General features: G+C 41.8%; 2 protein-coding genes across 2 annotated transcripts in view; both read right to left on the bottom strand.

Moving 5' to 3' along the window:
* The window catches only part of pid1 (phosphotyrosine interaction domain containing 1), a 262,313-nt gene that overhangs the window by 17,002 nt on the left and 224,856 nt on the right, over positions 1-20,455 (bottom strand). The window contains exon 2 of the mRNA XM_079575149.1: positions 7,448-7,598. Coding sequence (XP_079431275.1) covers positions 7,448-7,477 — 30 coding nt within the window. The 5' untranslated portion in view covers positions 7,478-7,598. The remainder of the gene's footprint in view (positions 1-7,447; positions 7,599-20,455) is intronic.
* Positions 10,904-20,455, bottom strand: part of dner (delta/notch-like EGF repeat containing) — a 104,371-nt gene continuing 94,819 nt past the window's right edge. The window contains exons 9-13 of the mRNA XM_079574075.1: positions 15,641-15,763; positions 15,439-15,552; positions 13,967-14,098; positions 13,553-13,799; positions 10,904-12,010 (exon numbers count right to left, since the gene is read on the bottom strand). Of these exons, the coding sequence (XP_079430201.1) occupies positions 11,899-12,010; positions 13,553-13,799; positions 13,967-14,098; positions 15,439-15,552; positions 15,641-15,763 (728 nt within the window). The 3' untranslated portion in view covers positions 10,904-11,898. The remainder of the gene's footprint in view (positions 12,011-13,552; positions 13,800-13,966; positions 14,099-15,438; positions 15,553-15,640; positions 15,764-20,455) is intronic.

A 20,455-nucleotide genomic window follows, 5' to 3' on the forward strand; every position in this document is an offset into this window, starting at 1 on the left:
TTACGAATCTTGCGATCTCTGTGTCCTTTTGTGCGATAAAATGTTGTAACTCCCTCAAATAAACTACACTTCTGTGGATGGAAGCGAGACTGGCTGTAAAGAGCTGTTCATCCCCAAACGGAGGAGTTAATGCTGTAATGAATGAGTGCGTTTTGTGGAGGGCAGACCACGGCACCAAAACAACATTATCATTAGTCTGCCACACATCTGTACAGCCCGACATCACAGACACGGACCCGACATGAATGAACTGTTGTCAATGGAGAATAAAACATGAGATAAAGGGCAAGAAAATATCCTCAGTGGACTGGTTCAACAATTAAACAAGCAGAACCCAAATTAGCCGAGAGATATCTCCAGTTATGACTCAGCAGATGGTTTTGGCAGTGGCTTCAGAGCGAGTGTCAATATTTCGCTGTTTCGGATTAGATAACGCCAACGGCCCCATGCTAAAAGTCGGATAATTTGTAGTACGCTTGACAGATTACTCAAACAAGATAAGTGGATCGCAGTATTACTTTCATCGACTTAGATGTATTGTCATAATTTTAGTCTCGGTAATATTTTGAGTGGCTAGAACTATACTACAACTTGATTAAAAAGTAGTTAATGCCGACAGAAACTATTCACTAAGATGTCCAGATATTTTCATTGACTATAAAGACAAAGTGAAAAGAAGAGGCTAAAAACATGAAAACTTTCAATGACAGTTAAAGAGCCTCATATCATTCAGTAAATATGATTAAATCCAATACAAAAAAAAAAAGTTAAGTTATTTTTTAGATTTAGTCGACTTTCAATTAAACTAAAACTGAAAATAATAATTTAACGAAATCTTGACTAAAACTAGGGCTGTGCACCAGTGTTAAACATAAAAAAAAAAGTTAAAGTGATAGTCTGTAAGATTGCAAAATGACAAGAGAGAGACGGATTTCAAAAACTATCAAGTCCCACCGCGTTCCTGATTGAAGCCGAAAACCACTTCTAGTTTGCAAAATGAGTAAAGGGAGAAAACGATATCTAAAGTTAAAGATCAGGCCCTTTCTCCTCCTGATTGGACGGGACAGGTTGGTTCAAAGGAAGAGCTCGTCTCATTGGTCAAAGTGATGGGGATTCTGGTCAGTGTCTCAGAAGGGAGGGACTTAATAATAACCAAATAATAATGACTATTACTCACAATACGTCAGTCCCAGGCAGTCAATTATACGCAATCTATTAAATTAATAAAACATATAAACCTACAGACTATCACTTTAAGCTACTACTGGTACCGAAAACCTATTTTTCTCTAGATCAGTGGATCCCCATATTTTTTGTCTCGTGTACCCCTTGGACCTTTCTTGTAACTTTAAGCACCCCCCTATATCGTGGGTGCGGCCGTTTATATGAACGTCATCAACTAAAACTCCTATTTAGTGATAAAAAGACACTGTGTTCAAAATCAAAGCCAAAATATTTTCTTTTTACTGCAAAGTTGGACAGTTTTGACGCCGGGTGGGTCCAGGGACAGAAAGAAAGTCACTTGGTTGTTTCAGCTCAAATAAATGATAGAAAATTAAGAGAAATTGTCTTTTATGGAATATATGAACCTTGTTGTTTACTGTATTATCGGTCTAGATGACAAATAATGTAGTATATATCGATAAAGTACTGGTATTGAAAAAAAAAAGGATCGTAAAGGCAAGGCCCTTATTGAAACCATGTTACATTTTTTCCCCCCTAACAATATTAAGACTAAAAATAAATGAAAATACTAATGTTGAAGGAGCTCTAGTTGTCTGGGTGGGTTTCCTTTATGCACTCCGGCTTCCCCCAATCAAGCCAAAACATGCACAGTAGGCTAAAAACCCACTAGGTAAGCCGGACCGAGATCCTGCTGCACTGCGGTTGCCCAGACAGTTTATCCTCAGGCACAATTGCAAAGGCCAAATCCCTGATGTAGACATTGGGGAAAATCTTTAGAGACAGTTGTCTGTAGACCTAAACCTGAAGAGGAAAGCTGCAGTAAACAGGACAGAGCGGCCATATTGTCTTGATTTTGCACATTGTTTCACTTGCTTTTTGCATCGCACTACGTCAGCCCCTGTATCCTCCGCTTCCTCTGTGAGCGTACTGAAGCGATTAGCCGTTGTTTAGAGGTAAAAGAACATAATTCGGTGGGGCTTTGTTTTAATGAAGTCCGAGGTACCCCCTGGTCCCGTCGTCCCGGGCCACTGTAACTTTGTGTGCGTGTTTACAGCCTCCCCCTCTGATCCTGGGATAGTTTACGAGAGGAAATCTGTCTGAACAAGCTGAGAGGTCTACGCGGCTGTGTTTTCCCCGCGCCGATTGGAGGGATCGGCTTTGAGGGAGGGCTGACGGGACGCTGCGATTGGCCGGTTACTTCTGGAGGAGGAAGTGGGTACTAAAACGACCTCAAAGCCCGGGGGTGGCAATCTCCGACTGGCAATAAAAGCTTCAACAAGTCTTTTGACGTTGACAATGAAGACAGCAAACAAGCTAAATTGCTTCAGCAGAGCCGGGGCGCGTCAACAAGCGACAAAATATGCGCTCGGTTAAAATGTGCCGTTATTCATCACCTGGCATTGTGTGTGTGCGACGCGTGTGCAGTAAATATCTTCGGACGTGGCTCGTCTTTCAGCAAGGTTGTTAAATAAAGCCTTCCTCAGACTCCCCAAGACACTTTTGGTTACAACCCAAGTTTAACTGGGTGTACATGGATGTGAAGGGAAGTCCAGACACACTCCAGACACAAACTTTATGTCTGCAAGCCTTTAACTCCACTCAAACTGAATCACGGGCAAACAAGACGGGCCTGTCCTTAAGATATAGCTATTGTACAAACACGAACCTTCAAAAGCCTCTAATTCAGCTTTGTTTTCCAAGCATAGCCCAAAGACAATGGACATTCACGAGCAAGGGTGTGAAAGAAAAAGCTAACTTTAAATTACATGTTTGTAAATTTGATTGATGTCTATCCAAGTCTCAATTTTGCCCCTTTTCCCCCCGCAAAGAAAATACTATTAACGTGAATGAATTACTGTCAATAGAGACAACTGCTGCGAATTTTGTAAGTATATGAAAGTATGTGTAAGCATCGAGTTGCCTTGTGTATGAAATGCGCGGTATAAATAAACATGCCTTGCCTCACCTAAGCACCTACTTATTACGGCCAAAATAGTCAATAATCTAAAATCTAGAAACAACTGCCTCTTGTGTTGGTCGAACCGATTAACTATCTACAGCATTTCTGCAGAAAAGCATTGCTACATTACCAATGATGTTAAACAGACTTGACATTAAATATTTTTCCCGCTCTGGTCTTAAGAAGAACACATGTTGGCCGAGTTAAAAGACATCTTTGGTGATCAGTTACAAAAACAAGGAAATTATTGTTTATTTCAGTTAAAAACTCCATTGTTGTGCATCATAATTTCATCATTTTCATTTTCATCATATCCTCAGACAAAGCTAGAGCCGCTACAAGATGCTCCGCGGCTGATTCTCAACGTAAACTCTTGAGTCAGCTATTTCTGTCCAGCAATGTCCATATCTGCGCCTCGTACAGTCAAGTGTCAAAAGTGTTCACTAAAAAAAGAAGCGCTGCTGACAGGGGGAGAAAACATACTTAGCAGTAGCCATAGGCGCATTCTGCCAGCTTGGATTAGTGCAGTCAGTGTGTCCGCATTTTTGCTAAGACCACTGCTTATTGTGCAATCTGTTGTTGAACTGGCATAGCCTCTTTTTGGAAAAAGTCCCTGAAGCAGAAAGACACAGCAACCCACGATGGCAGCAACACAAAACATGGTGGCTTTTACACTATCTGTTTGTTTTTGTAACATATTAGACAATATTGTCTTTTTTATGGATTAATATAACATGAGGTCAAACAGTAAGTTGTTTGAAATATTCAGTAGAGCTGCACAAAATATCGCAACATTATTGTCCGTGCAATGTTGGGTGACACAATGTCAATAACAAACAGCCAAATATCAGATGTTCTGACTGAGATGTTCATCTTAGATGAAGGTTCTTGAGTCATCTTCTGTACTCTGTAGTTGAAGTGTAGGACACTTCGCCTCTCATCCAAAAGGCTTCGTCACTAAAGTTTCTAACTCTCACGCAGACTAGACAAAGACCACTTGGGAGGGTTAGCTTGGCTAAGTCCCTCCCCTCTATTTAAGACCACGCTCCCAACTGGTCTTTATCTAGTCTGCGTGAGAGCTGGAAACCTTAGTGTCGCTGACGAAGCCTTTTGGATGAGAGGCGAAGTGTCCTACACTTCAACTACAGAGTACAGAAGATGACTCAAGAACCTTCATCTAAGATGGACTCCTGTACGACTGAGCCTACACACACTGATGTACTTTGCTATCACACACAGGATTGTTTGCTAAAAATACTTCAAAAGCTACATTTTAGTCATGATGAATCTTTTTTTTTGTATCTTTAAGTCCTAATTTGAACAGTTTGTAGAGAAATCGTTTAGTGTAAATGTAATGAATTATAACAGCAATAGTTGGCCCTCTCATATTGTGCAGTCCTAGATCAGCACTTTCTCATCACAAAAGAGAAACAAAGCATTAACTGCTCCCACTCTATTGTATCTTAAAACACATCTTAAACATTTATTCATCTTAACTGTTAAATTGTACATTTTAACATTGTCACATGAACAGTTTTTAATTTGCTATTCTGTGTCAGTGTTTTCCCATGAGCTTCATGAATAATTAAACTTAAACTTGACTTATACTTGTTACGTTATGTTTTTCGGTTTAGTGTATCAGCCGTCCACGTCACTGCCACCGTGACCCGACCCTCTCAGTGATAACACCTCCACGCACGTCCCGTCCTCTTCACCGACATCACTGAGACAAAAATGCAGCAAGACATCAGGTGTTGCTATGGCAACAGAGGACAGCACAAGTGAGAATAATCCGGACGGATGCCACAGTGAATGAAAACAACCAACAGCAGATGATCAACATAAAGCCTTAGAGTCCACTTGAGAAAACACCTCGTGTGAGCGGGACAACGGGAATTTATGTTCCCCATTATTTTCATAAGGTCATGAAAAACAGGATGCCTTTAGAGATAAAAATAAAATGCAGTTTTTAAAGAAATCTTAGTAGAATCAAATACACACAAGCGTAATTACCATTTGCTGTGGCCCAGTAGTTTTCAATCAGCCTCTTAATGTAGGATTTGTAACATTGGCAGCTAATGAAATGTTCTATTACAATATGCCAATGGATGCATGCAAAACAGGACTGATACACGTAGAACTCGCTGTAAGTGACTTGTTCAAGTAACTCATGTGAGCCTTTTGTTCCAGATTGTTGATCAAAATGAGCAATAAGTAAGCTACAACAAGGAGTTAGTGTTCTCTTCAGGAATGCTTGGATAAAGGTTGGAGGGAAAATGCCCAGATACTAAATGATACTAAACTAGATATGACAAAGTTAGAGCTTTTGTGCACATTTTTAGAATGGTCTATTGCAGGGGTGGGCAACGTCAAGCCCACGGGCCAAATCCGGCCCTCCAGCACAGAACCTCTGGCCCTCAAGATGATTTTGAGAAACATTATTACGCAAATAAGAGATCAAATTCCTTTATAGATATAGTGTCAGTATTTTAAAAATGCCCTGGCAGAACATCCCACTTGGTCCTACAGTATGTAACGTAGAAAACAGTGACTCTCAACTGGTGGGTCGGGACCCAAAAGTGGGTCGCGGAACCTTTTTCAGTGGGTCGTGAGTCTATAGGAAACTTTTTTTTTCAATATTTTCCACCTGAAACTGCATGGAGTTTCAGATTTAGAGGCATATCTACTGCTTGTTCAATGAAAACGTGTGTGGGAAAACACAATATTGTGTACGATATATGACAAATGAAGGTTTGATTTGTGTTATTTGGGCCTGTCATAGGGTCCCGACTTGGGAACCACTGATGTAAAACTTTGGCATTTTCAGAAAAAAGTTCTTTAGGCTACAACGTTGAGGCTCGGCCCTTGGTTTTTTGGCGATGATGAAAATCGGCCCTCCTCAATGCTAACTTGCCTATCCCTGGACTACTGCATAGTGAGATGATGTTGGTTATTACACGTCATAAAGCAGCGTTTCTTCTCTCAGACTTTGGATGAGAGACAATCACAGACAATCATTATTTTGTTATTCAACACAGTTTATGGAGTGAAATGTCTTATTGTTTTAAACAGTATTTTTACCTCCATGTTTATAATACAAGTAGGTATGATAATACAGCAATTTATTCCATAGCTTTTTTGGGGAGACATTTATTAGACTATGAGGGGCAACATATGTCCTGTATAAAAGGGAAACACTGGGTAAAGATAGACTTTTTATGTACACACCTGTTGAGCACATGCACTCTCAACTTTAAAACGTGCCCAGTATAACAAAGAGGAGCGTTTTCTTAATGTCATAAACTACACAAAAAAGTCGCATTGTAACTAGACATATAACAAGCCTAGAACAAAATGGATGTGATGTTTTTTTTTCCTCGCAGGGATCCCGCATTTGCCTGATTCACAGCTGAGGGTAAACTATCTCCATATCTCAAGTTTAAAGGGGGGGGGGTGAAAAAAAACAACAAAAAAACTCGGGAACACGGTTTAAAACACGCTGTGATTCCATCTCTCTTGACGCCTGGGCAGAAGAGTGGATTGTGCAAGTTCCCTTTGGCAGCCACACTCCACAGAGGCCCACATCTGGAGAGCATTACGCCTGTGCTGGAGACGTGAAGCCGGGGCTCGGCGCGCACGCTTTATGCCCCCCTAAATATCACAACCTACGACTCATTTAACACCGTTTTCTCCACATCTTTTTGCGGGTCACTGGCCGGCGGGGGTTGCCTACACCGGTCGCAGTCTGATTTTTTTCCCCCCCATCCCCAAATCGCGTGGGGGGGATAAAAACACATTTAGCATCCCAATCTTAGCTAACACATTCAAGGGGGGGAGTGAGAGTGTGGCGATGCGAACGGGCCTGTTGCTGCTTAATGTGATCCCTGCACCAATCGTATTGAAATAGGTAGAAACACAAACGTCATGAAAATGTACAGCTGCTTTTTTTTTGCAGGTAGCGGCCAAAACTAGTAGCTACAGAGCAGGGGAATGCAGAGAGGGGGGTATTTGTTGCACGGTGCCCCCCCGTCTTGCGTAACGTGAATAGGTGCGTTGAGACCGTTGAGACCGTTGAGACGTTGATATCCCCCCCGCAAAAAAAGGCCAAAAAAAAGCAGCATCAATGTGCAAATAGCGGTGATAACTCAACACGTTTGCTCGGTTTTTAAAGTGGCATCACAACAGGGATGCACCCGGGGATTGTTAGCGTGTGTTTCCCCGCGGCTGCACCGTTTTATTTACAGCTGCCATGTCGACAATAATACACGCGCGCGACACACGAAGAAACTCGCCGCGTCCTACCTGCAGTCTCTCCGACGCGGGCTGCCACATTTTTGCGGGAGGGAAAGAGAAGTTCTCCGTGGTTTTCAGCGGCGTCTGGTGCTCGCGTTGTCCAGCTCACATCTGGTCGCCTTCTCGCAGCTCGCCTCTCTGTCCTCCTTGGGTCTCCGAGCCTGTGGACTGGTCGTGGGGCTTAGTGAAGGTGTTGCTCCGCCTGGCTGCGAGGGGAGCAGTGGCCAGCAGGGGGAGCCACACGCCCCTGCTTTTCTCCCTCCCCCCCCCGCCATCACGGTGCGTTCACGTGCAGTCGGTATTCACGTTAGCATGCTATTTACGACTGTAGTTAGTTATTAAAGCGATATTTCAGGATTTTTGACATAGGGCCGCATTTCCTAGTTACCCAGAGTGTTGTCGATTTCTGGAGATTTTTTTTTTTTTTTTTTTTTAATTCATGCAGCGCTTATATTTGAAGTGTTTAGTGGTGCTAGGCTAGCGCAAGTCTATGGTAACTAGTAGCATGCATTAAAAACCTCTTCAAAATCATCAGGTAGTCCTCCAAAAGTTGCAATATCTGATTTATAGAAAGCTCCTTTGTGTTCCACATGTAGATCCGGTAACTTAGCAGATCACTCCGCCACCGTAGCTTACAACCAGGAAGCTGATCCTGCTCAAATAACTTTTTTTTAAATGCAAAATGGTTATATTTCAAAAAATTATTCAGTCAACACAGACATTTATATCGGTAGTCTGTTATAAGTCATTTGCCTCAGGTGCACTGTGGTTGGGTAGGACTGTTTTTAATGCAGGCTACTAGTTACCATAGACATGCGCTAGCCTAGCACTAGCCTAGCAACACTAAACTCTTCAATAATATATAAGGACTGCATGAATAAAAAACAAAAAATATCTCCAGAAATCTCTGGATAACTAGGAAATGAGGCCCTATGTCAAAAATCCTGAAATATCCCGAGTTTTCTTAGTGTTGTGGCCACGCTTTCGACACATTCTTGTATTTTCGTTGCATTTTTGTCAAGTTTTTGTTGCATTTTGATCACTTTTTGCCATGTTGCATTTTTGTTGCTCTTTTTACTCTTTTTTCCTGTGTTTTTGATACATTTTAGAACAGCTTTGTTGCTTTTCCATCACTTTTTCATCGCTTATTTTTTGCTTTTTTTAAATCACTTTTTTGTCGCCTGCTTTGTTGCATCTTTTCAGCTCTTTTGCTGCGTTTTCATCCTTGCTTGTTTGATGCTTTTTAAAGAAGCTTTTAGATTTTGGTAAAGAATAAGTGCTTGGTTCAGGTGGGGGTCAAGAGATTCATGAAAACGATTTATGTGCCGTTCAATTAAAATTTTGTATTTGTATCATGAAATTCAAGATAAAATGATCTTACCAAATCAAGTCTAGCCAAGGTACATCATTAAGGTTTTCCAAGGTTCCGAACTTAATACAATTCCTCACAAATATATATTTTTTACCTGAAATAATTGCTCTGCGCCCTTGGTTGAGAAACCACTCTTTGAACTGTGGCTTAAGAGTTTAAAGTCAACAAGTCTGATGATTTTTAAACCAAAAATGACTGAAGGTTCAGATGTAACAACATCACTGCAGGGAAACAATCCAAACTCAAACGCTTCAAAGTGATTTTCTGAATGGGTGTGTATTGTTAGACCGTAGTAACTCCAAACAGTAAATGATCTGAGGCCCCAGGGACCACAGAGGGCAAATGTCAAACACTCTAGGCCTCCGTGTCAATCTATAAGAGAGGTGCAGGGAGCATCAATAACGTGCTCTCCCCGCTGTGCTTGGACTTGTAACGTATGTAGGTGTGCTGAGCGACATGGCCGGGCTGTGGCAGGCTGTATTTAGACGTGTTTACACAGAGGCACATCTGGATAAAGCCTGAGGTCACAAAGGCCGTTCACTTTACCACCAGCCCATAAATGGCCTTTCCCACGGCTGACAGTTTAGTCTGGTGATGTGATCTTGGGATGCGATGGAAAAACAAGCCCAAAATGGAATAAGTTGAGGCTTTTTGACCTTTGTTTACAGCTTAAAACAAGTCAAGAAGCCATTGATGTCAGTCTTTTTCGAGACCCACCAACTTGAAAGTAATGGCAAAATTACAAGAACAAAATGTTTGGTCTATTTGATTCATTAATTGTAACCTTTTACAAATAAATACTTCTGGCTAACACTTGCATTGGGCTCATAGACTGTTAATAACATGGACGTAGCGTAAGTATTAGCTGCGGGAAGCCTAATAGAAAATGGGGGCAGACCTCTGAAGTTCCAGGCTCCTATAAACTTTCCATTTGAACTTTTTTGCCCCCCTTCATTGTTTAACTCGGGCTTGTCATTATTATCTCCACATATTTGTCATAACATGCTTTACATTGTCCTTTTTCCCCCCCTTTTGTTATTTTTATCTTCACCTATTCTTCATATATGAACTGGCTCCAAAAACCCAGTTAAACAAGCAGCTAGCATGAACAAGCTTCATTTAGCACGCACTGAAACCTTCTACTCTAGTCGATGATTGCGCTTCACAATATTCTCAAAGCGTAGGATTATGGTCATTATCTATTCACCCAAGTTAGTGGTGGAAAGCCGCTCTGTGGTGGCCTCTGCTCTCCACTACGCTGCCGTGTGCTGGGCCCCGGGCCGCACAGAGCGGGACAAGAACAGACTGAACAAGCTGGTCAGGAGGGCCAGCTCCGTCCTGGGCTGCCCCCTGGACTCTGTGGAGGAGGTGAGGGACAGGAGGGTGTTAGCCAAGCTCACCTCCATCATGGACAACACCTCCCACCCACTGCACGGGACTGTAGAGGAGCTGAGCAGCTCTCTCAGTGGAAGACTGAGACACCCTCAGTGCAAGAAGGAGCGCTACCGCAAAGCCTTCATACCCACTGCTGTCAGACTGTACAATAAGACTGTAAAGTAACATGTGCAATAGCTACGTGCAATAATCTCTGTATCAGTGCCACTTATTTCCTGTACCAGCATCACTTATTGACAACCTACACTAATGTCTCTTTTTTCTACTATTTAACTGTTTGCGCAGTTCCTGTCTGTTTTTGTACAACCTGAGTGATCTTATTGAATGCCGATTGTAACAAGTGAATTTCTCCATTGTTAGATCAAAAAGGATTATTTTATCTTATCTTATCTAATGTAGCCACAGCTGCCCTGGAGTTGACTGGCGAAAGCAAGGCCAATCTGCACTATTGGCCCCTTGAAACCATCAATCACTCACACAGGCGAGGTAGTTGAGGTGTCATTGCCAAGGACATCCGAGGATATTTAAATATCGACGACTGGACTGGGTCGATTGAGTTGAGGATGTGTCGCTTCTATCTTCAGAAGCTTCTTCTCACTCTTGTCGTCAGTGGGGGGTGGAAAGTCGAGAGCTTATGGTAATGTTTCTCAATGTGGTGGCTGCCGGTCTATGTCAGAGAGCACACAACATACAAAAGGTGGGTGTTTTTTTCACTTAATTTTTATTGTTTACATCATTCAATAGAGAGAATAGATAAGCATGTGTATTTCTGTATTAAAATGAGGGGGAGGGAGAAACAAGGAGATTAGCTGGGCTTATTAAACACACAGCTTAACCTTGAGGAGAACAACACCGCGGCACACAGAAAGTTTCCCATTGACACAAAAGCACATAGAGAGTATACACTGGTGCGGTCAATGTTAACTTTTACCCTCCATTTCTCACAGACCCACGTCCCGGGAGTATATTGGCACATTGCAAGAACATCAAAAACCACTCTATTATCCTCTGTAAGTTAAATATTGATACACAGATTCAGTAGTGTCGTTGGACTCCCTACAGTCGCTTTCTTTTCTATGTGTGTATACCATCGATAACTGGTCTGTAACAAACTAGACAACGTGTACATTGAAAATAAAGCTTATACATGAATCATAATTTTATAACAAGTATTAATAACCACGTACTGTCCGGAGAAATATTTGGCACAATCTTGACTACTGCGATGAAAATGATCATCCAACGTACGATACAACCGAAATACAAGGTCAAATAATGTGTAGAACAACATATCTAGTAATCATGCACAATGTAAGGCAACCTACTGCAGTTTCTGAATATAGAAAATATACAATATGTGCATCCTAAGAGCGCACCTATGTCATATGGACAGACGCACTGGTAAAAACGAATGGTGTCGCTAAGTCACTGCTTACGTTGCCCCGTTTATCAGATGTCGAATGAAAGGTTTACTCCTAATGCTACAAGACAGCCCTAAACAGGAAAATAGACGTATCAAATTCCAGATTTGATCTCTTGAAACTACAATCTATTGTTTTTTTTTTTTTTAATTTTGCTTTACATTCACTTACGTTTCGCTGTTATTTATTTTTGTAAGAAATCCTACGCTTTATGTTGATGTGTGTGTGTTTGCAGCATGTGTTTGTTCCTAAAAGTTTACACGGTCGTTCCCTTACAAATCCTTCGTTTTAATGAGAGTAACCAAAGGCTTGTCGTCGGAGCTGTAGTCCTCGTATGCAATGGGGGTGGCGTCGTACATGGCGGGCCGAGACTTCTTGCCAAATCTAGAAAACACAAGCAATTAACAGTTCATTTTAACATCCGCTTTCCTACTACTACAACTTCTTGTCAGTTTTTTCCCCAGCAAATCAGGTTTTTATACTATGACTGGAAGTGGAAGTGCATAAAGTGTCTTCCCGAGGGACACGGCGGTGGTATGTGTTTGGTATGGGATCTGTCTTCATAAATTAACAACTTCTTCCCAAAGTCTTTCCAGAAGAACTCTTTAAGCGTATTGTAATATACATAATGAATGTAATAAAAGAAGTGGTCACATGCACAAGCCGCTGAGCTACTTTTAGGCAAATTCACAGGACACGTTCACAACTGCGCCTGTGTGACTGAAAAATGACACTTTTTTATAACAGTGTAAAAAATTCACCTGAGTGCATTTCACTGCTTCAGAAGACAGATCATATATTGACACTTATTGATTCTTGTGGATAGGCCTAGAAATGTCTGAGATATTAACTAGGTGTATTAACTATTAACTGTTAACCAGGTCAAAACATCTGCACTTTGAGAGAAGGAATTCCTCCATCTCAATATTAAACTGTAGATTTTATCAAATGTTGTGATGTCATGTGAACACAAACCGTAAGAAAGCCTTTATGAAGAAATATTTTGTTCTGAATACCTGTTTGTTATTGTACCAGTCCTTAAGTCACTATGTAACATGAGGACCACTCTTTGATTTTTGTCTGTCTCAAATTGTCTCAAAACTGTGTCAAACTTTGACTTTGAAAAAAAGTCGGGACCAAATGTACTTTACTTGCTTATTTATGGACCCATTAAGTCCGGCATAGAGCCCAAAAATGTATTATCAAAACCCACAAGAATCTTCAAAAACTGGGCCAGTGCCACATTTTCAAACAGTATGTGTTTACGTGATAGTGCACAGGTGTTTTACATCTGTCAGGAGTAAAGCCCAATGCACACCGAGCCGCCTCCTTTATTTTCTATGAGAGAGCGCAAACCGAGGCTGCTGTGACCCGCGGCGACGCTGGACCCTGCTCCACGATTCAGATCTGCTGAAACCCGGACGCGGCGCCGCTGAGGAAAACACAGGCTTTAAACCATCCTGCAGAGGCACAGACGCGGTTCTGCCTGTGGCCGACAAAGAGACCGGCGTAAACTTTGTTGGGAGGGACGAGAGAAGCCGCGAAGACACAGAAACCATCGTCAGGGCTCCTGTTTCAGGGGAAGCATGTTAAACTCCGTCACCAACTCACTATTAACCTGTAAAAAAGAGCGACGCTTGCTTTCTCTCTGACAACACGGACCTACGTGTCTTCTTTCATTTATGATAAATGTATAAATCACGTGTTAAAAGCCCGCACGGTTTGAGAAAAGCCTCTGAAGTGCCGTGATGCGTGTCTTAAGCATCCAATGTTGGCTCCATCCTGTTGGTTCAATTCAAAAAGGGCTAATAGATAAAGCCCCTGGATGTTTTAGCTCTCTACTTTTTATATTGTTTTCAGTCTGGACAATATTTGCTAGTGACCCCTAACATGGCGACCGTCTCTCTGTAGAGCAGATATACTCACCTGGCGTGGCGGATGGAGGCGATGGCGTTGCTGAACTCGCTGTCGATGCTGCGGCAGTTGTAGAACTCCTGGTAGGCGTGGCGGGACGAGCCCTGGTACTCGATGCGGCTGATGCGGCAGATGCCCACGATGAGGATGATGAGCATGAGGACGAAGGCCACGCACAGGGCCCCGATGATGATGTACAGGGAGTGGCGAGGCATGTTGGTCAGCGTGTCATCCGTGTGCGCCGGCTTCCACTGCAAATCTAAGGACAAACACGCTTTTATTTTAGTGTACGGCCATACCGACTAAATAATGTCCAACTGCGACTAATCATGTTGTAATTTCAGTTTGATTGATTATGCAGCCCTGCTTTACACAGATCCGTCCACGAACGCGATGGAACAGATGCCATTTGACAGGGTGACTTACGGATTTCACAGCTGGGCCCCACCCACCCAGGTGGACAGCGGCAGGTGAAGCTGTTTGATTGGTCGACGCAGGTGCCGCCATGGTGACAGGGGTTGCTCTCACATTCATTCATGTCGATCTCGCACTTCTCGCCTGGTGAGACACAGGTTAGACTCGTGAGGAGGCGCGACCTTCACACATATGCTGCACTCGGAGTTTGCCAGCACAAGAAAGCGTTTTTCAAATCAAGCATTGTAGTCCAAGTCCCTCTCAAGTCCATCTCAAGTCCTTCTTCCATTCTCAGCCTCAAGCCCAAGTCACAGTTTGAGAGCATTGTGGGTCTAAAGAAGAGTTGATTCACACAATAGACCCTCATAACTTTAAATTCTGTTTTAACTTCGATTGATGTAAAGCCAATTATTAGACATAAAGAGCATAACAGAGAATGAACCATCATCAAGTCTTTCAAATGTCCACAGCAAGAGTCAGCAAAAGAAGAAAGAAAGAAAGAAAGAAAGAAAAAAGGAAAGAAAGAAAGGAATGAAAGGAAGGAAAGGAAAGGAAAGAAAGAAAGGAATGAAGGAAATGAAAGAAAGAAAGAAAGAAAGGAAGGAAGGAAAGAAAGGAATGAAAGGAAGGAAGGAAGGAAAGGAAAGAAAGAAGGAAAGAAAGGAAAGGAAGGAAGGAAGGAAAGAAAGGAAGAATGAAGGACAGAAAGAAAGAAGGAAAAAAGAAAGAAAGAAAGAAAGAAAGAAAGAAAGAAAGAAAGAAAGAAAGAAAGAAAGAAAGAAAGAAAGAAAGAAAGAAAGAAAGAAAGAAAGAAAGAAAGAAAGAAAGACAAAGGATGCACATTTTCTTCGAGCCCAGATCAAGACTTCCAGCATTTCTTTTCAAGTCAGTTGTTGAGTCACCATTTCTCGACAGCTTTAAGTGTTTAAGGAAGCGTTTTCTTAAAATGTTCAACTGTTTCACACAATGGACCCTCATACATTATATTAAACTCTCTTTCAATTTAACTCAAAAGCCAATACTGTAGTTACTGTAGCGCATTAAACAGAACAAGCTTTCCATGAAGACCTCCAGGGCAAGTCATTGGTACTAAAGTCACAGTGACACAGGTGGACAATTTCGCAAAGTTACACTCATTTTCTTAAAGCCTAATTTTGATAAATATCGGTTCTTTAAAAATGCAGAAAATACTGTAAGATCATACAAAATTTCTTCAGGATCATCCCCCAAAAAGTACAGTCACAAATGATGCCCTCGGGTTTGGAGAAAGAAGGACTTTTTTTTAGCCCCTGGTCTTTTGACATGGAAGGAAATCGGCCAATGTTTAATTTATTTTTCATCATCACTCATATGCACTTGATGGCTGTATAATTAAGGCAAATAAATCTTCTGCTTCTGTGAGACTGACCAATAGGAGAAAAGGCTGTGGGAAAAGTAGACACCATGTTCCTTCCACCTCGAGGTCAAAATCAAAGCGTTCTCACCGTGATATCCCGGCGCGCAGACACAAGTCACGTTGAGCCCCGTGCTCTCGCAGCGCCCGCCGTTCTGACAGCGCATCCTCAGACAGGGGTCTTTGTAGATCTCACAGTGTCTGCCTGTACAAAGCGGCAAGAAACACAAGCTCAACCGGCTACTCAACGGAAAAGGATAAGGTAATAAAACTTATAATAATGCAGTGTTTACCTTCAAACTGAGAGGTGCAGACGCACTCGTAAGCATTGATGAGGTCTCTGCAGGTGGCATAGTTTTGGCAAGGCGCGGACAGACATTCGTTGTACTCCTCCTCACAGTACAGACCGTGGTAGCCTGAACAAAAGAAATTGTAATTGTTAAATATTTGTTTTTTTGCACAATTAGCAGAGATTTGATGCCAGATGCCTCTCCTATAGAGCTCAACAATCTGCCCACCTCAAAACTCGCTCTGGTTCTGAAAGTGCATTTTCTCATACATTTTCCCCATGGACTTTTCAAACCAGGGGTGTCAAACATGCGGCCCGCGGGCTGTAGAGCATAGATTACAGTATGTTAAAAAAAAAAAAAAAAGGAAATCTTCTAGCCCTTTCCTGTGCATAGTTATGCATTTTAAAGAATAAACGTGTCCAGCAGAGGGCACTGACATAATAAGAGATCAGGAGATGAACAACACATTATAGCCATGTAGTAAATGGACAGTCTGCCCCAGGGCGGCTGTGGCTTAAATAACAGCTTACCACCACCGAGTGTGGAGTCAATGAATAATGACTACTATGTAGAACTTGTACTTGTACTTGCAAAGTGCAATACAAATGTAAGCCGTTGTTATTGATGAGGCTACAGTCAAGTTGGGGCTTTGACCAAATCACAGCTCATTATTATTATTCATTCATTGGAAAAATGTTCTCTATAGTATTTTCCTGTTTACATTACATGTGGCCCGTGATCCGCCGCGGGGGCTGAACATGAGTTTGACACCCCTGGTCTTAACCAAAAAAAAAAGTGTCCACAAACTAAAGGACAAGTGCGCTAATATTTCATTTGACCGACTTAAACTTTTATTACAGCACATATTTGCTGTGGCATTGTTTCAATAAGCTTCTGCAACGTCAAAAGATATATTTCCATCCAGTGTTCATTTTTCACAAAGATCTTGAATTGAGGATGAGCGAGTGTGACCACTTTGCCAAGCCTTCTCCAGCACACCCCAGAGACTCTCAATGGGGTTGAGATCTGGACTCTGTGGTGGCAAATCCATGCGTGAAAACGATGTCTCATGCTTCCACTCTTTCACAATGTGAGCCAACGAACATTGTCATCTTGGAATATGAAGAAGAAATCCCTTGATGGAATAACCTGGTCATTCCGGATGTTCAGGTCATCAGCTGATCTCATTGTTTGGGCTCATGGTGTTGCTGAACCCAGACCTGACCAACTGCAGCGACCCCAGACCACAACAGTTGGGTGGTGACTTTTTTTTTTGGGTCAGGCAGTGCAATTGCAGGGGGAGATGTGTTTTTAGTTACTGAGACAGCTGCTTGAAATTCTTTAACAAACAGCTCTACCAGACATTTGCTCATATTTCCGAGGCATGTGGAGGAAACCAGCCGACTTGTCAGTATTCTTGCTTTTCCTTTGTTTTGTCATCTGTTCCGTCTGTTTTGTCTTTCACACTGTCACCATCAATACCCTGGATATAATGCAGTGCTCTGTGTTTCCATAGGATGGCAGCTGTGTACCGCTGGCGCACAAAGGAGCCTCGGCGCTCGGGGGAGAACAAAGTGAAGCCTAAACACCAGACGACTGCTACATCTTCAGTTTCACTTCTAACAACAAAAACTGAGTAAACAATATGACCTAAATCTGTCAGCAATTCCTAAAGAGGTTCATATAATAACGACAGGCGTTTCAGGGCTTGTTGGGAATAGTGTTTTAAAGATTTAATTGTTCATGCTTGACCTTCCACATCTGGCATTTAGTGTGTGGCCTTGGGTGATTTTTATAAGACGGCTGGACAATAATAAAATTAGATTTGATTGACAACTGTGGTCACTGGCTTGGAAACACTGGTTGGTTGGTCATTCATTCATCCTCATCTTGCGAGCACAATAAAGCAGAGTTGTTGTTTTTTGGAGTAGTTGTAGGCTATATATTTGGCTTCAAGACAGGTTATTGAAATCTAAGCAACACTTTTTTTTTTTTTTTTTACAAATATGACAATTCTGTGCAACAAATCTACCAAAAAATGGAATTAAGCAAAAGGTTGTATGGCATCGACTTTGCTTTGACTGCTGCCAGCCAGATATTTAAATACGTCCTCTTCCAAATGCTCTATTTTGACATCACCCAATGCGAAAATCACATCTGTCTCCACGACCATGTTGGTATTGTTGGGCGGCCTGTTTAATTATGAGCGAAAGTAGTTTATTTGTTCTTGTAATGTCTAAAAAGAGTCTGGCATGGTCCGCACTGTGGCTTTAAAGAGACTAGATGACAAGTTGGTCATTTTATGCTCACTACTGCCACCTCAGGTCTTACGCTTAACTGCAGGTTCTATATTAAGTTGTGCATGACGGCACTTTGGAGCCGAAGTAACAACTGTTTGAGTGACAGTGCAGGATTTTAGAGGCAGATGTGGTGAACAGGTCTGAGCTCATTCTACACACTCTAGGACATTGCTGGAACATTTAGGAAGATGAAAATATTTTTGAAACTCTGTATAGTCCCTTTAAAGAAACAAAACGGCCTGAGGAGAAAGTAGAATGTTAAAATCAACATGTCTGTAAAAGGGGAAACAAACAAACTATGGTAACATTTATAATACCTACACCTAATTTGGTTCATGATGAATTAACACTTAATTCATCATGAACACTTAGTTAGTTAAGTGTAACTAACACTTAACAACTACTCAACTACTACAGTTAATGCCTAACTCATAATGAATAGTTCTACTTACCCCACCTATTACCGGCAAGTGTTAGTCACACTTAACACTTAATTCATTATGAACAATTCATTAGTTAACTCATCATTTATCAAGGCTAAATAAGCTGTACTTATTATAAAATGTTACACAAACTATTTTACCTGGTTCTCAACAGGAGGGATTGAATACAAAGTGGGTTCAGGGGATTTTAAAGGCAGATGTGGTGAACAGGCCTGAGCTCATTCTACACATTACTGGCTGGAACATGTAGGGGGATGAAAATACTTATTTTTTGCATTTTTACACTCTGTATAGTCCCTTTAAGCCAAAGGTCACCAGTTTAAATAACTCCCAAGCACAAATTGTTGTGTACCTTAATAAGACACAGTGACGTGGCTGATTGTGACAACAATCGCTTCGCTTCGGTCTGCCAATGGTGAAGTATGTTAAGCATAAACATCACTTGGAAAATAACTGCATGCAAACTTTCAAACACAAAAAAGCCCCACTGAAATGCACTGCTTTGACTGTCATCTACAGTCCCTGTTCCTATGAACAGTACATCCAAGAGCGTCTCCCAAGCCTCTGTCTGACTGGAGGTGCAATCTGCTTCCATCATTCCCACTTGCAGCGACTGAAGTTTTTATTTGGATGCAAGCGCTGACAAACTTTCTACAAATCCCTCCCTGGGCCTTGGCTAGTGTGTGTTTGAGGAGAAGACGGGAAATAAATGAGGATCTCTGTGTCAGCCTATGGGGAACGCGTCTCTGAAATGCCATTGAAATGTCAAGTGCCTTTCCCATAGACAGGCAGTGGGGCTGGCAACCTCTCATGTGCGGCGGATTACTGCGGGCGGGAGGATCAGTCCTTTTCCAATATCACTGTCTCTATCACTGAGCTGAGCTTGAAAAACATGGCTATTCAGGGCCAACTACAGTGGGTACAGTGTTCATGTCCCGCAATTTATTCCTATGTTATTACGTTGGAATGTACCGCAGACCCACTGTGTGAGTGAGAGCTAGGTCCTGCAGTCGCTGCATAGGCTCAGAATATTAATGTCACTTGTGCATGCTCTCAACAGCCCAGAAATAAATACTTAAAGGCACAACACCTGATTTTGTTCAAGTAGGAACGAAGTTTGCTTTTTCTTCCCTTATATTATTTTAAACTCAGACATTTGTGGGAAAAACACTGTAAAGCATTATAATATATATCAATACCATAAACTTTCAGGCACATTTTTTTTTCTTTTTCTATTAAAGTGACTCTGAAAAGTGACCCTGCAAGTTGCTAAATATGCCTATAAATTCATCCCTGTGAAGAATTGGCATGCTACAAATATTTAAAGGAACAGGCCACCGTTTTTACGTACTGAGATGTGTTCTTACCAGACCTGCCTGCTCAGTCACGCAAAACGACTAAAGATGTTGTTAGCATTTGGCCTCTCCCAATGTATTCCTATAGCTCCAAAGGAGGGGGGGAGTTGGAAGCTACCACGCTCCTCCACAGGCGCACACAAAGACCAGTATCAACTTGTCTAAGCTCAGGTAAGAACATATCTCAGTATGGAAAAATGGTGGCCTGTTCCTTTAAGAGAAGTTATGAATGAGTTTGGGCCACAACTAATATTTCAATATAGTGGCTTCCTCTGTCATTGTTTGTATTAAAAAACAATCAGATACAGGGCCTTTAAATCAGTTCAATCAATCTTATATATTGAATAGATTATTAAAGGGTAATCACTGTAAAGAGAAAAGAAATGTATGTGATTTTAACTTCAAATGTAAGCCTGGCCAGCCAGAATACACACATTTCCTATTCTTTACAAAGACGTGTCCTGCATTTGAACAGATACAAAAGGTAGGAGGATTAAAGGGGCTTGATGCCAGTTGGCCATTTTATACTCACTACTGCCACCTCAGGTCATACGTGTAACTGCAGTTTCTATATTAAGCTCGTGCATAACGGCAGTTCAGACCCGAAGTAACACCTTCTTGAGCGACAGTGCAGGATTTTAGAGGCAGTTGTGGTGAACAGGTCTGGGCTCATTCTACACATTAGGACATTGTTTGAACATGTCGGGGGAGGAAAATACA

The sequence above is a fragment of the Gobius niger genome (genome assembly GCF_951799975.1).
Source record: "Gobius niger genome assembly, chromosome: 1".
NCBI classification, from domain to species: domain Eukaryota; kingdom Metazoa; phylum Chordata; class Actinopteri; order Gobiiformes; family Gobiidae; genus Gobius; species Gobius niger.